General features: G+C 38.9%; 1 protein-coding gene across 1 annotated transcript in view; it reads left to right on the top strand.

Annotated features, from left to right (window-relative positions):
* Positions 1–19,509, top strand: part of RMND1 (required for meiotic nuclear division 1 homolog) — a gene marked incomplete at its 5' end in the record, with an annotated part of 32,399 nt that overhangs the window by 4,928 nt on the left and 7,962 nt on the right. The window contains 8 exons of the mRNA XM_079716164.1: positions 2,191–2,299; positions 5,145–5,220; positions 9,244–9,283; positions 11,656–11,756; positions 13,710–13,816; positions 14,997–15,061; positions 15,619–15,695; positions 18,497–18,617. Of these exons, the coding sequence (XP_079572290.1) occupies positions 2,191–2,299; positions 5,145–5,220; positions 9,244–9,283; positions 11,656–11,756; positions 13,710–13,816; positions 14,997–15,061; positions 15,619–15,695; positions 18,497–18,617 (696 nt within the window). The remainder of the gene's footprint in view (positions 1–2,190; positions 2,300–5,144; positions 5,221–9,243; positions 9,284–11,655; positions 11,757–13,709; positions 13,817–14,996; positions 15,062–15,618; positions 15,696–18,496; positions 18,618–19,509) is intronic.

Here is a 19,509-nt window from a genome sequence, read left to right as displayed (position 1 = left end):
AGTTCTCTGGGCTGCCAGTTTACGGCTCTGATTCTAGAGACAGTCTGCAATGCCGTTCCTAGTACAGTTCTGGGCAAACCCTCCACTGGACAAGCTGTTGACCTTCTCCTGATCTCCTGTCTTCTCCTTCGTGCCGCCTTCTCTTCCCGCTCCAGCCGAAACTAAGCATGTCGGCTCTAGCAGCCCCAGTCACTCTGACATCCAACCTAATGCACTGGGATTTTGCTTAGCAAACTTCAGTAAGTTTGCCAGCTTTGGTAGGGTAGAGCCTGCCTGCCATGGCCTTACCTGATGCTTCTTTCCAGGATTCCTTTCTTTCAGCCAGCTTAATCTCATATCCTGCCAGCTCTTTTGAACTCCACGGAGCCTTAAAAGAACAATTAGTGCTGGCACTTGTAAACCTTAAGCACATAACTGATTCCTGTACACCAATAACCAGCTTTACTTTGACTGTATGGATCCATATGTTTTTGTAAATTAACGTGTTCTTACGTTCATAATGAATATGGGAATCAGATATCTGCCACAGGAGGGTCCTGCATCCGTTTAGCTCACATTCAGTGACAATTTCAGCTCGCTTGTCTGACTTTTAATCTTTTCTCTAATTGAATTAAAATCAATTAGACAATTGAATGTTTTGCTTATGAGTGGATATTTTACGGATTTTAGGTTTTTCAGGTCCTCCGTTTATTCCTCTGCTACTTTTTAAACCACACATTAGAACTGTGTAACAGATGGAAGAAAAAGCAAAGCAGAGTTAGGTCATCTCTTGAGAAAGAGCCAGGAGTTAGGTAACAAAAGTGGGAGGAAGGAAGAAATTTATGTACTACTTTTCTTGAATTTCATACTAGGAATGTAGCAGAAAGGGAAAGAATTTAGGAGCCAAGATGAGTAAATCCTAGGAATAAGTTTTGATTTAGTGACTCATATACCTCTTTTGATACAGATGGGCCAAAGCACCATATGTATCAAAGACAGTAGAATCACTAATGTTCTGATTAATAGATACTAAAATATAAAATTATGAACAAATGAAAATTCAGATGTAAATTACTTGATAAACTTTTTAGCCTCCCATAAATTTTGATGGTTAAACATATCTGTATGTGCTGTAGTAATAACTATTATCTAAAAAATGTTGAACATTTGTGCTAGTCATGGTTCTGAACAGTTGACATTCATCAGCTTGTTTAAACTTCACAACAACCCTATCAAGTTGGCATTATTGTTATTCTGATTTTTTTTAATGAATCTAATTCTGTGCCTGAACTCTTAACACCTCTGCTGATAGCTTTTGAGCTTTATTGACCATATTCCATAGCGAGAAATTTATTTTCCATTACGGTGTCTATGTAGTGACCCAATATACCTAGATAGACATATATGTGACAGAAAATGTCATAAAATAAAATTTACCCTTACTATGAATTATGTACTCTAATATTTTCTGTTTTATTCTGTTTAGTTTATTTTTTTTTAAGCTGGTTTGGGCCGACTAAATTGATATCAGGACTCACTAACGGCTTGTGACCTACAGTTTGACAAAAACACTGTGTGCTGTACCATATGCTTACCATATATGTACTGTATAGCTACACACAATATAAATGTGTGCATGTACACACAGGTAAGACCCCTAGTGCAGAAATCCAAAGCACTCACCAAACCTAGACACATTCTCAGGTTCACAGAACTTTTAACCAGAGTACAATTAACTAGAGTAAAATTTCTGTAATTCCTTAGTAGATTCAAAGTAATCTCTGCCTGTACAAGGCTAGTGGCAAATTATCAAATGACCTCAAATAATAATGCTGCTGTGAAAAAGAACCATGGAAACTCAAGGTTGGACAGACTTTAACTAGCATCTCATCCAGGCACCTTGTATGGTGTCTGAATCCTCTCTAGTTTTTGATCAGTCTGTGCTTGAAGCACAACCAGCAGGTGTGGCTCCCTGTTCTGATAGCCCATTCCATCTCTTTGACTATTAAGAGAAAGTTCTTGCGTAGATTGAGCTGAAATCCGCCTCCTTGTAACTTCTTTCTCTGCATCTTTCTCACATCCTTTGAACTGTTGAAATGTTTGGAGAAAACCCTCGAGTGCCAGCTTTGCAGCACGCCATCCTCCCTGTAAAGAGACAACCATCACAGGCACCTCTTGGTAACCCATCTCATGCTCCTCTCTCTGGCACAGGACCTGATGCGCTGTACTGCATTTGCAACCGCAGATGAATACCATCTTGGAAATCTCTCTCAAGATCTGGCCTCCCATGGATATGTTGAAGTAACAAGCTTGCCTAGAGGTACATCTTCTTGAACCTGGGGCCAAGTATGTTAAAACGTATTAGAAAATAATTTTCCTATGATAACTGTCTTAAATATGCATTTGTTTAGGTTTCATTTTCTTTTTTTATAAATTTATTTATTTGTTTTTATTTTTGGCTGTGTTGGGTCTTCGTTACTGCGTGCGGGCTTTTTCTAGTTGCGGCGAGCAGGGGCTACTCTTCTTTGCGGTGCACGGGCTTCTCATTGTGGTGGTTTCTCTTGTTGCGGAACACGGGCTCTAGACATGTGGGCTTCAGTAGTTGTGGCACATGGGCTCAGTAGTTGTGGCTCACAGGCTCTAGAGCACAGGCTCAGTAGCTGTGATGCACGGGCTTAGTTGCTCACGGCATGTGGGATCTTCCCGGACCAGGGGTCAAACCCATGTCCCCTGCATTGGCAGGTGGGTTCTTAACCACTGAGCTACCAGGGAAGCCCCTCATTTTCTATTTGAAGGATTATATCATAAAAGTGGTGTTGAATCTCTTTATACAAATGACATACAAAGATAGGAAACTTAAAACATATTCACAGAGAACTTAGTACAAAGATTAAAATCAATATGGTTTATTCAGCTGTATTTATAGGATCACTCTTACTTGGGGTGATCAAAGGCCATGACACTTCATTTCTGTCATGTTAAAAAGTTATTTTAGTATTACAGAAGAACCGTAAAATTGATAGAAATGTTGGGAAGAGCCTTTAAAGAAAAATTTACCAGTACAGTCCAACACTTTAAAACTAACAAAATTAGTTAAAAGATAAACTCAATGAATATTTTAAAAGAGAATTAAACTGAGAGGATTTTAGGATAGTGTGAGGAAGGCTTCTTGAGTAATCACCTGCTTTATGTTAAAAAAATGACTTGGAACACTTCGATGGAAGATTCATGAATTTACCTCAAAGTAGCAAATAGTAGGTTGAAAACCTCTCTGCTACAGAGAAAATTCTTAAAAGAGTCACCGACCCTGTAAGAAACAATCGAAATGTCATTGTGCTTTCTCAGCCTTGATGATCTGAACCGACTGTTTGTACTATTTGGTGGCAAAAAACAAACATAATTGACTTAGAAAAACAGAGCTATGTCCAGGGCCTCTAAGAAGAAAAATTGCCCTGCAGTATTCTTGGCTGATCCCAGAGGCTGTCGGCAGGTTTGCCCTGTGCATCACACACTTGGGGGTTTCTCGTACTATTCTCACTGGCTGGATCTTTCCCACTTCATTTGTGGTGTTCTTGGCTATATGGGTGAGCCTTGCCCTCTATAGATGTAGAACTCAAGGAAGTGTGATTTCACCAAAGAAAAGGAGTTTAGGAGTTGGTCTCTATCTGAATCCCCCATTCCCCAACCTCTATCAGGAGCTCTGAAGCTTTGAGGATCCTAATTTTATGTTAAGAAATCATGTTGGTGGGAAAGAAAGATTCTTTTCATGGCTGCACTTCTGTTCAAGAATTCTCTCCCCTAAAAGGACAGATTGTGGTAAAGAAATGAAAATAATTGGAAGTGAAACATCAAAAGATAGAATTAGAAAATGTTGAATTTCCAAATGATTCCGAGGTGCGGCTTTTCCAGTGTCTTTTTCTCCTGAGATCGTCCCTCCCACCTCCTGCTTTGCAGTAGCAGTTTAAGTCTGTGAAACAAATCTTAAATACAAACACACGCATCGAAAACTATGCTCTGAGGATAAAGCAACTTCTAATTTGTGGGAAAAGGATTAAATATTTCTGTTTCCTGAAAAGGGTTATTTTGTATTTTGTTTTCTATTAAAATGTATTTAGTTTCAAAAAAGAAATTATGTAACATTTTACATATTAATATTAGTATATTTATTAATTGATAGACTAACATGTTATTTATAGTTTACATTATAGAATATTTATATACTTATAATAAATACTACTAAACTAATATACAAAGTAACTACTTACTGGTGAATATCTGTATATGTATGTATTTAATATTTGAAATGTTAAAATATTTAAATAGTTACAGGTGACTATCATGGTAGTTCTCATGATTAACTTTGAAATCAGATATGTTTTGAAATGGACTGTATCTTTGTTTCTGTATGTTCTCTATTTTCCACACTTTATACAATATAATTTAAAATTCAGTGGAAAGAGTAGTTTGAGAATATTAAAATTATATTATTAATAAAATGATATTTAACGGAAGAGACTATATTAATGGCTCTTCAAATTTTATTTTAAATTACTTTTACAGAAAGAAGTTTAATTCTTTTTTCTTTTTTTTAATTGAACTATAGTTGATTTACAGTGTGTTAATTTCTGCTGTCCAACAAAGTGATTCAGTTATACATATACATTCCTTTATATATATACATTCTTTTTTATATTCTTTTCCATTATGGTTTATCACAGGATATTGGATATAGTTCCCTATGCTCTACAGTAGGACCTTGTTGTTTATCTGTTCTCTATATAATAGTTTGCATCTGCTAACCCCAAACTCCCAATCCATCCCTCCCCCACCCCCCCAAATTCTGGAACCTTAGTTGTACTGATACTCAGACTTTAATGATTATCAACTGGACTAGCGATTACTGAATCAAAATGGGCATGAGTGAATTTTAAAATAGCACTAATAATAGTGTCACAGATTGTTGAATATTTTGTTCAAGTAAATTCTTATGGTCTTTTCACTTTCATATATTAAATACTTTCAGAAACCTTAGTAGAAAATGGACAGTGTGTTGTAGAGTACTTCATGGTATATGAAGCAATGATCACAGATACTTTGTTAGACGTTTGTAGGTGACTTAAATCTTGGGTCACCTTGTGACATAGCTTTTTGCTCATTTATCACAGATGCAGCAAATATTTTGGTGATAGGTATGGAAAATTCTGCAAAAGAAGGTGATCCTGGAACAATATTCTTCTTCAGGTAAGACAAGAAAACAACTCCATTGGAAGATGGGCTGTGGCCAGGTAATGTGGCCCTTAAAGATGCAGGTGTACCTTCTCTCTTAACAGAAGATGTTTCAAAATTTATTTGTGATTTAAATGTATCCTTTGGTTCTTACTTGAATTGGAGAGTTTGTCACTTTTAGGCATCTGCTGGTAAATCCTCTTATGAAATAAAGAATTTTCCCCCCTAGGGAAAAGATTAGGGATTTTTATTCATTTTGTTCTAAATTAACTTTAAGCATTATGTCATCTTTGTATCATATATGCAAGTTTTTCGCACCGCTCATAATTCATGACAGTAAAGGGTGCACTTAACATGTTATAAAAAGAGAGCATTGGACAAAGCTAAGGTCAGGAACCACTGGTGGAAATAATGGTGCCCTGCAGAACGCAGGGATTTACGGAACCGAGTGGACTTCCCCCAGCTTCCGGCCTTCCTGAGAGCAAGAGACTGAAGGAAGCTCAGGCTGAGGTCATTAACAGAGGCCCATTCGGGTAACTTGGTGTGTACTTGCCTTTATTTGTAAATGGGGGTTTTCATTTACTAAGAATATGTAAGCATCTTATTTCCCATTCATCTTCAGTGCCCCTTATCAGGTGCATGCTACCTGCCCCGCTGTGTTTTCTTTCTTTTCCATCTTCTCCCTCTGAAGCTAAAGTTTTAGATCACCTTACCTCTCTCTAGAGACTTCAGACTGGGACCCTGATCCACATACATTTATTCCTTTTATTTAAAGGTTTTTTTTTTTTAAGGTTGTTTTAATACCAGATACTCCAGAGTAGCTGAGTGGAAGTGGTAATGATAAGAGAAACCATTTAAAATAATCTCATCCTCACAACATTTGAGGAAGATCTTTTACTCCCAAGGGTCAGAGGGATTAAGTGAATTACCCACAGTCAAAGGACTAATAAGTGGCAGAACAGAAATACATGGAACATCCTTAAGAATCCAGACTTTGATGACGTTTCTGTGGTCTTAGTTCTTACAGTTGATGATAACTGGAAGCTCTGTCTTTGTTCCTGTGGATGCCTTACTTTCCTTGGACATAATCAAGAGTTCAACATTTAGTGCTGGTAGAAAAACACCCCTTTTGACTTGAGTAAGGAATTTGGATTTCTGAGGTCCTCCAGATCAGCATCATCCAGTAGAAATACAATGCAAGGCACAAATGCAAGCCGCGAATGTAATAATATATTTTCTTATAGCCACATTTTTCTTTTTCTTTTTTTTTTTTTGCGGTACGCGGGCCTCTCACCGCTGTGGCCTCTCCTGTTGTGGAGCACAGGCTCCGGATGCGCAGGCTCAGCGGCCATGGCTCAAGGGCCCAGCCGCTCCGCGGCATGTGGGATCCTCCCAGACCGGGCCATGAACCCGTGTCCCCTGCATCAGCAGGTGGACTCTCAACCACTGCGCCACCAGGGAAGCCTTATAGCCACATTTTTAATGTAAAAAAAGATGAATTTAATTTTGACCAACACTAATAATAACATCATATATTGCCTGAAATTAATTTTACTGGTATATTTTATTTAACCCGACATATCTAAACTATTATCATTTCAGCATGTAATCAGTCAGCAATTAGTGAGATTTACATTCTCCTTTTCATACTAAGTCTCTGAAACCTGGCGTATATTTTGCACTTATAGCAGCTCTCAGTTTGGACCAGGCCTGTTTCAGGTGCCCGGTAGTCACATGTGGCTTGAGCGCCATACTGCAGAGTTCCTGGGATCTCTCATCTGCCTTGAGGTGCTTCTCTGAACCAGCGCTCTGGCTGTGGCCTTAAACACCTCCCAAATCCATATCCTGAGACCCCTCCCTGGCCTTTTGCCACACTCACTGCTTGGTCTCTGTTTGTAGGCAGAGCAATTTTTCAGTGGGTAATTCTGATCACTATACTGTCCTTAAAATTCTACAGAATGTGACCAAACGCCTTATCCCAGCACGAAGTTCCTTCAGGGGTTGGCTCTTGCCCGCATCTGACCTGAGTGCCCTCATCCGCAGCCATTCAAACTACTGGCTCTTTATTCTGACACGTTGCCTGTCCCCCTCGTACCTTTTCCTGGAGTCTGGGGTATTTCCTCCGCTGTATTTCCTCTCGTTTTCTCATTTGGCTCTGCTAGTCCTTTAGGAACTGTGTCCCTCCGGTGTACATCCACCTAGATTCTGCGTGACTCTGTTACAGCGTGGATCACACTATTGTAATCGGTGGTCCGTGGATCAGTGTTCTCTGGATTGGGCCTTCCTTGAGCAGAGGATCTAGACCATACTCATCTTTGCATCCCAGATGCTAAGCACAGACCCACATACATACTGAGCACATTGCTCAAGATGGTTTGAAGAATGGTAATGGGAACATCATATTTTTACCATTGATTGATTGAGTGATTGATGGATGGATGGATGGCTGCGTTGGGTCTTCGTTGCTGCGTGCAGGCTTTCTCTAGTTGCGGCGAGCAGTGGCTACTCTTGGTTGCGGTGCGTGGGCTTCTCACTGCGGTGGCTTCTCTTGTTGCGGAGCATGGGCTCTAGGCATGCAGGCTTCAGTAGTTGTGGCATGTGGGCTCAGTAGTTGTGGCTCGTGGGCTCTAGAGCGCAGGCTCAGTAGTTGTGGCACACGGGCTTAGTTGCTCCGCGGCATGTGGGATCTTCCTGGACTAGGGCTCGAACCCGTGTCCCTTGCATTGGCAGGCAGATTCTTAACCACTGCGCCACGAGGGAAGCCCCTCCCTTTCTTTCATTTCTACCCTTCCTTCCTCTGGTGCAATGACCCGGAGCTGTAACTCCTTTTTCTTTCTTTTTTTTTTTTTTTTTAATTTACTGCCTAAAACAGCTCAACACATCAGACTTCAGAAATCAAAACAAGTTCCCTAACAGTTTTTAGACTTAAATTTTGTCAAAGGCAGACTTGGATTGTGAGGGCCTCCTGTGGCTTTGTTGCAGGTCTACTCTGAGCACTATAGGGATGGCTGGCATTATTTCATAGGTGCCTTTACCATCTGAGGCTTTAATTTATCTCAGTCTCTTTATTCCACAGATATTAAAAGCATGACCCTTTATTCTTTTCTGATAGCAGAATCTGCCTAATGAGAGCTAATGAGACAAGTCTCAAATATTTCCTTATTCTGATATCTGTACACCAGAATTGAATCAGGGTACTTCTGTGGCAGCGCAGTGGTTGGGAGTCCACCTGCCAATGCAGGGGACACGGGTTCAAGCCCTGGTCCGGGAAGATCCCACATGCCGCAGAGCAGCTAAGCCTGTGTGCCACAACTACTGAGCCTGTGCTCTAGAGCCCGTGCTCCGCAACAAGAGAAGCCACCACAATGAGAAGCCCACTCACCGCAATGATGAGTAGCCCCCGCTCACTGCAACTAGAGAAAGCCCACACGCAGCAACGAAGACCCAGCGCAGCCAAAAAGAAATTAATTAATTTAAAAAAACAAAAAAGAATTGCATCAGGTATGAAAGAGTCTAGATACCTGAAGTTACATGGTTTTACAATAATAGTTATTTATTCTGCAAACCACAGGAGAAATCCATGAATTTTTGAGGGGTCAGGTTTTTTTAAATTTTATTTTATTTTATTTATTATTTTTTTTTGCGGTACGCGGGCCTCTCACTGTTGTGGCCTCTCCCGTTGCGGAGCACAGGCTCCGGACGCGCAGGCTCAGCGGCCACGGCTTACGGGCCCAGCCGCTCCACGGCATGTGGGATCCTCCCGGACTGGGGCACGAACCTATATCCCCTGCATTGGCAGGCGGACTCTCAACTACTGCGCCACCAGGGAAGCCCCTGAGGGGTCAGGTTTTTTATCAGAAATTAAAAAAATAGCTTTTGTTTATCATATCCATCCAGGGACCATCATGTCAAATCAATAATAAATCATTTTTTAAAATTGGCCTTCTAGATGCATTCTAGAAGCTACCTAAGCATGGCTTTATGTGTGGCCCTAAAGAATGTATTCAACCTTTAACTTAGTTTATTCTTTTAAATCAGGGAAGGAGCTGCTGTCTTCTGGAATGTGAAAGACAAAACTGTAAGTGTAAATAAAGTGTGAAAGTGTTAAAATTTAGTTTTCTGAGAATAAATTAATTGGCACTTAATAATCTGAGCAATTGGAAGATAAATTAACAGATAATCCTCAGTTTATTTGCTCTGCATTATGTGATGTTGATTCTAGCACTGTCATCTTCCAAAATTTTCTTTTTGACTTAGAAGTTTCCTACATTTTCCATTCTCTGAGCACACAATAATTTGTGGAAAAGCAGAACAATCCTAGCTACACTGCAGACAGAAGGAAGTATACTTCTCATGTGATAACCTACAAAATGAGTAATGTACACACAGTTCACTGGAAGCTGGCTGCACTGAGTCTTATTTTAGATCAAGTTTTCTAGAACTTTTTAACTCACTGGAAACAATTTCTTCAGTATCCCGATCATGATTTGTTTAACACCACCTCTTCAGAGGCAGTTTGGTAATACATGTCAAAGCTTTATATTTAACTCAGCCATTATACATCTAGAAAGTTATCCAAAGTAAATAATCAGTTATATATGATGAATGATATATAGAAATGTTCATCAACACATTATTTACAATAGCAAAAATGAGAAATAACCAAAACACATAATAATAGGAAGTTTGTTAAATACATCCATAGCATGTATTTAAGATGTACATACTATAGCTCTTAAAAGTCACGTGGGAAGAAACCAATTCCTGAGGAATTGCCTGTGTATATGATACAGTTAAATTAATAGAGCAGGTTACAAAATAAAACCAATATAATACCGGAGCTGGTAAAAAAAAATGCCTCATACAAACCCAGTTTTACTGAAAGGAGATAACACACATAGGGGGCAGGGGGAGGGAGACTGGGGAGCGATTTCCTGGAGAAAAGGAAATAGAAATGAGTAATAAATGTACGAAAAATGTGCAAATTGGCTATTTGAATTTGCAAAGATGTAAAAGGCTGACAATACCCAGTGTTTTTTAAGAATGCTCTCATTAAAAAAATAAATAAAAGAATGCTCTCATAGGCACAGATGTAGAGAACAAACATATGGACACCAAGGGGGGAAGGGTGGGGCGGTGGGATGAACTGGGAGATCGGGATTGACATATATACACTGATATGTATAAAATAGATAACTAATAAGAACCTGCTGTATAAAAAAATTAATAAAATTCAAAAAAAAAGAATGCTCTCATAAATCTTTGGATTCTAAAGTTGGAAAAACTGTTTTGGAGAGCATTTTAGAAACATTATCAAAATTATAAGTGTGCATGTCTTTTGTTCCAACAAATTCTAAAGAAATATTCCCACAAGTCCTTGAAGATACACGCATAAGGCTGGCACATGTGACATCGTGATAGTAGACAATAGAAAATAAAACCCCATGGATGGACATTTAGGACGGTTAAGTCGATTATGGTTCCTCCATGAAGGAGAATAACATTGAAAATGTTCATATGTACAGTATCATCCCATTTATATAAAAAGCAAACTAAATGTACATACATATGCACATAGGGAAAAGTCTGGAAGGATATGCACCAAGTTTAATGGTGATTACATTAGAGGATTAGAAATTCAGGAGACTGACTATACTGCTGAACTGAATGAATAAGCATTTTCAGAACTCTAATGGAAAACTGATGAATTCATAAAGGTGTTAACAAAAGATCAAGATGAAAAAGAAAATTAATTACATGGGACTGAGTGAACTGATGAGGATGATTATAATTTTTGTGACTTTCTGTTTGAATTTAAAAAAAAATCGCACAAGGACTCAGAGGCAAAAAAATATACAAATCAATTTTCACTGCAAAGTAAAGGAGCTGTTACAGTGGAGGACTCCTGGACTGAATGTCAATATCATGACATAGTATGAGTGTGTTTCGTGTTTGGTAATTGCAATCATTGTTGCTTTTGTTGTGGTCATCCGTTTACAATGCATGGTGTCAGTTTATTTATGTCTTGTAAAAATAAAATACAGTGTGTGTGTGTGAAAAAAAAAAGAAATTCAAGAGAACAGAGAGAGATTATCATTTTCTATACCTCTGTGTTTAAATTTTTACAAGTGTGTTACTTAAACGTTTTGTTTTGAAGATTTAAAGAATACAAACCATAATGTTATTAGGGGTTTTCTTTGGGTCGTGGGATAATGGTAGGTTTTGTTTTCCTCCTTAAGCTTGTCTGTGTTTTCCAAACGTAAAAGCAAATGAATATATCGTTCCAATTAGTTTAGTATCACCATGAATTTGCTTTCTCCTTAAAACCTAAAGAACAGAAGAAATGTTATCAAATGTAATTTTAAAAATGTTATAAGCATTAACTCTATAACATTATTCTGTACTGAGGGAGTCGGTTATAATTTCAGGTTAATCTTCCTTTTCTTCTAGATGAAGCATGTGATGCAAGTTCTTGAAAAACATGAAATTCAGCCCTATGAAATTGCATTGGTGCACTGGGAGAATGAAGAGCTTAACTACTCAAAAACAGAGTAAGCAACTTTTTATCAAGTTTATGAAAAGGGTGCTTGGAATAACTAGGTACAGCAGTAGAGAAGATAAATTATTAATTTGGAGACTAATTTTAAGAAAAAAGTTATTGGTACAAATACAAAGCTGAAACAATTAATAAATATTAGTGGATAGATATTATTTTTATAGCTTCTCAGGCTACCCAGAAATTAAAACAAGTAGATAGTATAACCCCAAAATAGTAAGTTTCCTAAGCAGCCAAAATCAGTAATATGGTGTGCCTTCGTTAGAATGAACCTGTTAAATTATTCTAGTAAAGTCTTCTCCGAAGTAAATCCTTTTTGCTTTTTTCCCATTGACTTTGAGTATAAAAAGTATAAAGTATAATGACAGGGTGCTCTAAGAGAACCACTTGTGGAAATGGGGGTACCACTGCTGTACCACTCTCAGGTCAAATGTATGGGTAGGCAACGTACTGGCCAACTTCCATGTCACAGCAAGGGTGCAAAAATGAGGAGGGATGGTAGGGCAGAGAGAGAAGGCAGAATGAACAGGATCAAAAGGTCTTTTCTTGGGCTTCCCTGGTGGCGTAGTGGTTGGGAGTCCGCCTGCCGATGCAGGGGACACGGGTTCGTGCCCCGGTCTGGGAGGATCCCACATGCCGTGGAGCGGCTGGGCCCGTGAGCCATGGCCGCTGAGCCTGCGCGTCTGGAGCCTGTGCTCCACAATGGGAGAGGCCACAACAGTGAGAGGCCCGCGTACCGAAAAAAAAAAAAAATGGTCTTTTCTCTCAGGGAGGTACTGGTCTAGTGGAATGTGAGAAGGAAAAAAAGTCTTTGTATTGAGAAAGGAAGTGACACAAGCAGAGCTTTAGGGAAATTTGGAAGAGACACCAGCTATAGAAAGACTAATTGGGATAAGAGCTAAGTGATAATAGCCAGCGATGAGCTTTTCTGTATCATCTTCTCGTCCACCAACCTTTGTCCATGTCTTCTGGTGTCACGTCTCTCGTGAAGGTTTAGCCTATACTTTTCCTATTTGCTTGTGATACTTACATTCCCAAATTCCCTCCCTTCCCCCTCGTCCCCAGTCACTCCAGAGTTCTCTACATATACATCTTGGTTTGTCACAGCTTCCTCATCTCCCTCCCCATCCTCACCATGTCCATGTGATTTCAGATTATACTGTGTATCATTACATAGTTTTATATTCAGCATTTTTTCACTTAGCAAATTATTGTGGTCATTTTCCCTTTTCTACTAAATATCCTTTCAAAACATGCTTGTTCATTTTTGTTGTGTGAATTCCTATAAATGAACCGTTCTTCTGTTGAACATTTAGTTTCTTTCCTGATTTCTTACTATTCAACATTTGACCATAGAAAGTTTTTTTTAATGTATATCTCTATTCATTTGTCTTTTTTCTTTAATAAATTTTTTTATTTATTCATTTATTTATTTACTTACTTACTTATGGCTGCGTTGGGCCTTCGTTGCTGTGCTCAGGCTTTCTCTAGTCGCGGTGAGCGGGGGCTACTCTTCGTTGCAGTTCACGGGCTTCTCATTGCAGTGGCTTCTCTTGTTGCAGAGCACGGGATCTAGGTGCATGGGCTTCAGTAGTTGTGGCATGCAGGCTCAGTAGTTGTGGCACACGGGATTAGTTGCTCCGCGGCACGTGCGATCTTCCTGGAGCAGGGCTCGAACCCATGTCCCCTGCATTGGCAGGCGGATTCTTAACCACTGTTCCACCAGGGAAGTCCCCATAGAAAGTTTTTTGTACACAAATCTTTCCTTGCATCTTTGATTATTTCCTTAGGATAAATTCCTAGAAGTGGAATTACTTGGATCATAGGGTATAAGAACATTTGTAAGATTGCCAAAATGACCTCTAGAAAGATGATAAAGGTTATTTTGCAAAAGAAAAAAAGTACTTTTTGCAATTTAGAAACTACTTTTTTTTTTTTCTTTTCTCAGGGGACAGTCAAAACTTCACAGAGGGGAAATCAAGTTAAATTCAGAGCTAGATTTAGATGACGCCATTCTAGAGAAATTTGCTTTCTCAAATGCTCTTTGCCTTTCAGGTAAGTTACTACTACTTATCAGAGACGATGGTATCACATAGTTTTTTTTTTTGTTTTTTTTGTTTTGTTTTGTTTTGTTTTTGTTTTTTGCGGTACGCGGGCTTCTCACTGCTGTGGCCTCTCCCGTTGCGGAGCACAGGCTCCGGACGCGCAGGCTCAGCGGCCATGGCTCACGGGCCCAGCCGCTCCGCGGCATGTGGGATCCTCCCAGACCGCGGCACGAACCCGCGTCCCCTGCATCGGCAGGCGGACTCGCAACCACTGCGCCACCAGGGAAGCCCTATCACATAGTTTTCATTTCATCGAGGGAAAGACTTTGACATGTTTTTGCAGAGTACTCAGCAAAGCCTTATAATTCCTTTTCCTTTCTTTTCCCCTCCAAGAGAAAAATATATGTAGTGTAGAGTATAATATATAGTATCTGTGCTATAGTTATTCATTCCTTATTAATGGTATTGCTAAAGCTTACCTCTCCAAAAATATTCTTTTATGTTGTTGCTGTTATTATTATTATCATCACTACCTTTGTTTTCCCCTCTCCTTCTCTCTGAGATTGTTAGTCTTAGATTGTCTCTAATCCAGGCAGAGAAAGCACAGCCTTTTGTGATTGGGCACAGGCCTCTATGTAGAAAAATACACTCTGGTTTTTCACAGGAATGGGACAGAGAATCACAGTGGCTCTCATTTTTTTTCGGCAAGATCCATACACCTGAATAGAACTGTAGAAGTTCTCTAAGAAATGTTCCTGCCACCAGTCTGCACTAGGCTGCTGTGGTGGACTGCACATACCATCCAGGAGGCTTCGGGACTTCTGAGCTGTACCCACAGCCCAGAGGAGTGGAGGGAAGGTCAGGAAGGCCTGATTTCTGCCCGTCTACAGAGCCACCCTTCGTTGCTCTCAGCTTCTGAGATGCAGTATGAGAAAATCAGGGATTCCACCCAATGTAGCTTTGGTCTGCCAGCAGGGCTTGGAAATCCACTCACTTTCTTCTGTCTCTTTCTACCTAGTGCCATCTTTTGTAATAATAAGTAACGATTCTTAAATTTCAGTCTCAAATTTTTTAGACATCTGCTTCTTAAACTATTGTTGAAATGGCAGTGAAGGTACTGTGCAGTTTTACATTTTGTAGAAACATGAATATGATGATAAATGTTCTGTTGTTAATTTTTTTTCCCCCAGTGAAACTGGCTATCTGGGAAGCATCACTGGATAAATTTGTTGAATCTATTCAGTCGATTCCAGAGGTAATTATACCAATTTTATGCTTGTTTTCAAGGATTGAGTTCTGTTGGGGAAAAATACAAGTTTCCCACTATAATGATGAATTTAGAAGTACAATAAAATAATAAACATTAAGAAAGCTGCACTGAATTTAAGCAGGAAAAAAAAACCTGGTTACATATAAAATGATAAAATAAGAAACCTTCTAAAACTTAAAATTCAAATTACTTTTCTCTAATGGTATAATATTTTTAATGTAACTGAATTGAAGGGAAATAAAATGAAACGTTTCCTCTCTAAGGAAGGAAATTATGACCACTTTTCTCGATTAAAAAGTGTCTTGACAAATTACAAGGAAAATAGTGGCATGAAAAATGCATCTAAAATTATATCAAAACTTCAGAATACATTAAAAGTCATGCTTACTGTAATTAACTTTGTTTTTACTGTGAAAGAATAATTATACTAGGGAAAAGAGCCCCTGGTTTTTCATTAAGAGATTAGGAATGTACATCATAGAAAATGCTAGTGAGAAGGGAAACCTGTGTATGTATGTATCTATTTTCCCCCTCCCGAATAGGCTTTAAAAGCTGGGAAGAAAGTGAAACTATCTCATGAAGAAGTTATGCAGAAAATGGGTGAACTCTTTGCCTTAAGGTAAAATTTTCTCTTTAAATGAAATATTTCATATATTTAACAATCTCCAGAAAATATCCCTGTAGCTCTACAGTAAAGAGCAAACATTTGTATCTTTATGGGAATTGCAGCTGTTTTTATTTCATTCATTATAAGCATGGAGAACTCTTACCCATTAGAAGCAGTTGGCTTGTATTAGGACTGTACTGGAAGAAATTGTGCATGTGCAAGAGAGACCATAATTACTCTACGTTAAACCTACGTCAGCGAGCATAGTAGGTGTTATTCAAAGGTGGAAAGATGCATTCTAGAATTTGGACAAGGGTAATTCTCAGTAAAAGTATATCATTGCATCATAATGCTGAATAGACCTAATTGCTACGGAAAAGTGATGTACCATATTTCATTGACCCTGAGACACCATACGATGCCACAAGAAAGTGAAAATGCTGCCCACTAACATATAAGACAGTGCTTTTTTATCACAAAATTTTAATTTTGCACTACGGAAATAGCTCTTTCAGTCTTATTTGTATGTAGATTTATCACATTTCCTCTTGGGCATACATAAAAAGGAAAGAATAAGAGAAATAAGTCATCTAAGACAATGACAACTAAGTCTCAACTGCCACCTGTAAGACATCAATTTTAAAGATGCCTCCCATTTTCAGAGATGTTAAAATGGGAAGAAGAGTGTCTTGAAATTGATGAAATATAACAGTACATCATTTAAAATTAAGTTAAAAGGCCTTCAGTTTATTTATGTAGTTTTCCCAAGATTTATGGAATGAAACACCCTGAATCTTGGTGTTATTCTCCCTAAGCAGGATTCTCAGTGTTTCAGCCCTTGTCGTGTGTGGGGTGAGTTACTGGAGTTCCTTGTCAATAGTTTACCTAAGAGTTGCTTTCCCACATTCTCCTTAGTTACTTGCCCTGGAGAGGAGAAGTGGTCCAGTGTTGCGTCATCCAGGCCCTTCTCAAAGCTCAGGGACCCTAACTCAGGGCACCAACAAAAATAAAAAGCCCTGCCTGAGAGCATCCCGCAGCACATCTAAAGCCTTGAGCTCGCTAAGAAATGGGGGAGACAGACTCCTCTCCCCTCTTCTCTTGGTCATGCGAGCAGAATTTGATATAGCGAATTATAATACTGGGACTCAGAAATTAGGACTTGATATACTTAGGTTTGTGAATAGTTTCGTAGAGTCTTACTGTTGTTATCCTAAGTTTTCGCCTCTTTACAATAAGAGTGCTTATGTGTTATTCAAAGGAATGTGGCGAATCTATGACGAGAAATAGAAGTAGAAATGTGGCAGTCACAGATTATACGTGGTGTGATCCTACTTGTAAGCAAACAACATAAATATTCATCTCTATCTTGATATGTATACATACTACCAGACACGTAGGTGTATGTGCACACGCACACACACACACGTGCACATGCGTGCATGGAAGCAGATCTGGAAGGACACAGGAGAGTGTTGGCAGGGCCGAAAGGATTTGATTTGTTAGGGTAAGGGGCCTACCAGTGTTTTCTGAGTTCTCTAGGGTTTTTCTTTTTTTATAGTGAACAGCTATTTATGTGTTACTTCTATAACATAAATTTTTGTTTAAAAGCAAAGTCAGGCCTCATATGTAAAAAAGGTAGAAATAGAGAGAGAGTGTGTGTGTTTGTGTGTGTGTGTGAAACTAGCAGCGGCTACCCGCAGGGAGTGGGAGAAAGGGAAAAATGGGGATAAGAATAGGAGTAAGATAGGTCAATTTTTACCTTTTTCTGTCTTTTTTATTTTTGAGCCATCTGATTACACACACACACAAATATATGTGCATGTATATTGTAACAAATTTTAATGAAAAAAGAAGCTTAGAAATTTTTTTTTAATAAGTTTATTTTGGCTGCGTTGGGTCTTCGTTGCTGCCCACGGGCTTTCTCTAGTTGCGGCGAGCGGGCACTACTCTTCATTGCAGTGCGCAATCTTCTCATTGTGGTGGCTTCTCTCGTTGCGGAGCATGGGCTCTAGGCGCACGGGCTCAGTAGTTGTGGCTCACAGGCTCTAGAGCACAGGCTCAGTAGTTGTGGCACACGAACTTAGTTGCTCCGCGGCATGTAGGATCTTCCCAGACCAGGGCTCAAACCCGTGTCCCCTGCATTGGCAGGTGGATTCTTAACCACTGTGCCACCAGGGAAGTCCCTAGAAATTTTTTTAATTGGGTTTTTTTCTCTCTACTTCATAAATGTTAATATAAAGATTGAATTTTAAAAAAAGATTGAATTAATTTGGTTGCACATTTTGAACATTTTTTGTTTACATGTTTCTCAGAAGTATTACAAGAATCAGCATTAAAAACTACTTTTATAAAGCACCATGTAAATAAGAAATAAACTTATTTACAAAACAGAAGTAGACTTACAGACATAGAAACCAAATTTGTGGTTACCAAAGGGGATGGGGGGAGTTAAATTAGGAGTTTGGGATTAATATAGCCACACTGCTATATATAAAATAGGTAAACAACAAGGACCTACTGTATAGCACAGGGAACTATACTCAATATCTTATAGTAACCTATAATGGAAAAGAATCTAAAAAAGTGTATGTATATATATATATATATATATATATATATATATATATATATATGTATGTGTAACTGAATCACTTTGCCATACACTTGAAATTAACACAACATTGTAAATTAACCATACTTCAGTCAATCAATAAATCAATCAATAAATATCTTCTTCAAAAATGAAATAAAATAGACCATGATTTTTTAATTCAAGATAAAAATTAAAAGTTAATGATTTTCCTTTTTCTAAGACACCATATAAACTTGAGTTCAGACTTCTTGATCACTCCTGATTTCTACTGGGACCGAGAAAATCTGGAAGAACTTTATGATAAAACTTGTCGGTTCCTCAGCATTACTCGTAGAGTTAAGGTATGTATTTTGCAATTCTACTGAGAGGGACACAGTGTCACGTAAGTTGTATGACTGTATGAAGAGAAGTTTTTAATTAAGTAAATGTGTTTAACTGCTTTTGGAGAAATGTCTTGTTTGACTTCTACTCAGATCTCTAGATTTCCCGTTCTAGTTTTCCTGTGTACAGACAGTTTTCAGCTTTCACGTCAAAGGATATTCTGATATTTGCTTTACAGACTAGATAAGATTGGTGAGAGTTTGGAGGCCTAGTGGTCTGTTAGGAAGTTTCTCATCAAGTTTCAGGCAAGAGTTCATGGGGTCCAGAACTTTACTGGTGACAGTGAGAATAGAAAGGAACTTTTAAAAGAATCCTTTAAGACAAATGAAGTGGTTGGTACTGGGAGGCCAGGGAGGATGAAGAATAAGGATGACTGACGTTTGTTGTGGTGACAGGTAGGAAGATGGCAAAACGTAGAGAGGCTGGGGGGAGGGGAGGAGCCACCTGTAAGATGGGATGAGAGTCGAGTAGCAAGAAGACATCCAGTTAGAACTGTCTGAAAGCATTTAGAAGCGTGGAAGCAAAGTTGAGGCGGGAGGCAGCTGATGGAATGATGGAAGTGCGTGGAGGGCGTCATGGTGGAGGTAAACCACACGGGAAAGAGAGCAGAAGACAAGATGGACGGTAGTACCATGTGTGCGCATGGTTCTGTCACATTTAATCACACGTGTAGATCCAGGTAACCACAAGATCTGGATACAGAACCGTTCTATCACCACAGAGATCTCCCTTGTGCTTGTCCCTCTATAGTCACACCCTTCCCTCCCCAACCATCCCTAACCGCTGGTAATGAGTAATCTATTCTCCAGCTCTATAATTTTGTCATTTGGGGAATGTTATATAAATAGAATC

This window comes from Hyperoodon ampullatus, assembly GCF_949752795.1.
Source record: "Hyperoodon ampullatus genome assembly, chromosome: 12".
Taxonomy (NCBI): Eukaryota; Metazoa; Chordata; class Mammalia; order Artiodactyla; family Ziphiidae; genus Hyperoodon; species Hyperoodon ampullatus.
Note: the sequence above shows the minus strand (reverse complement) of the source record. Positions and strands in the feature narration are given on the sequence as shown.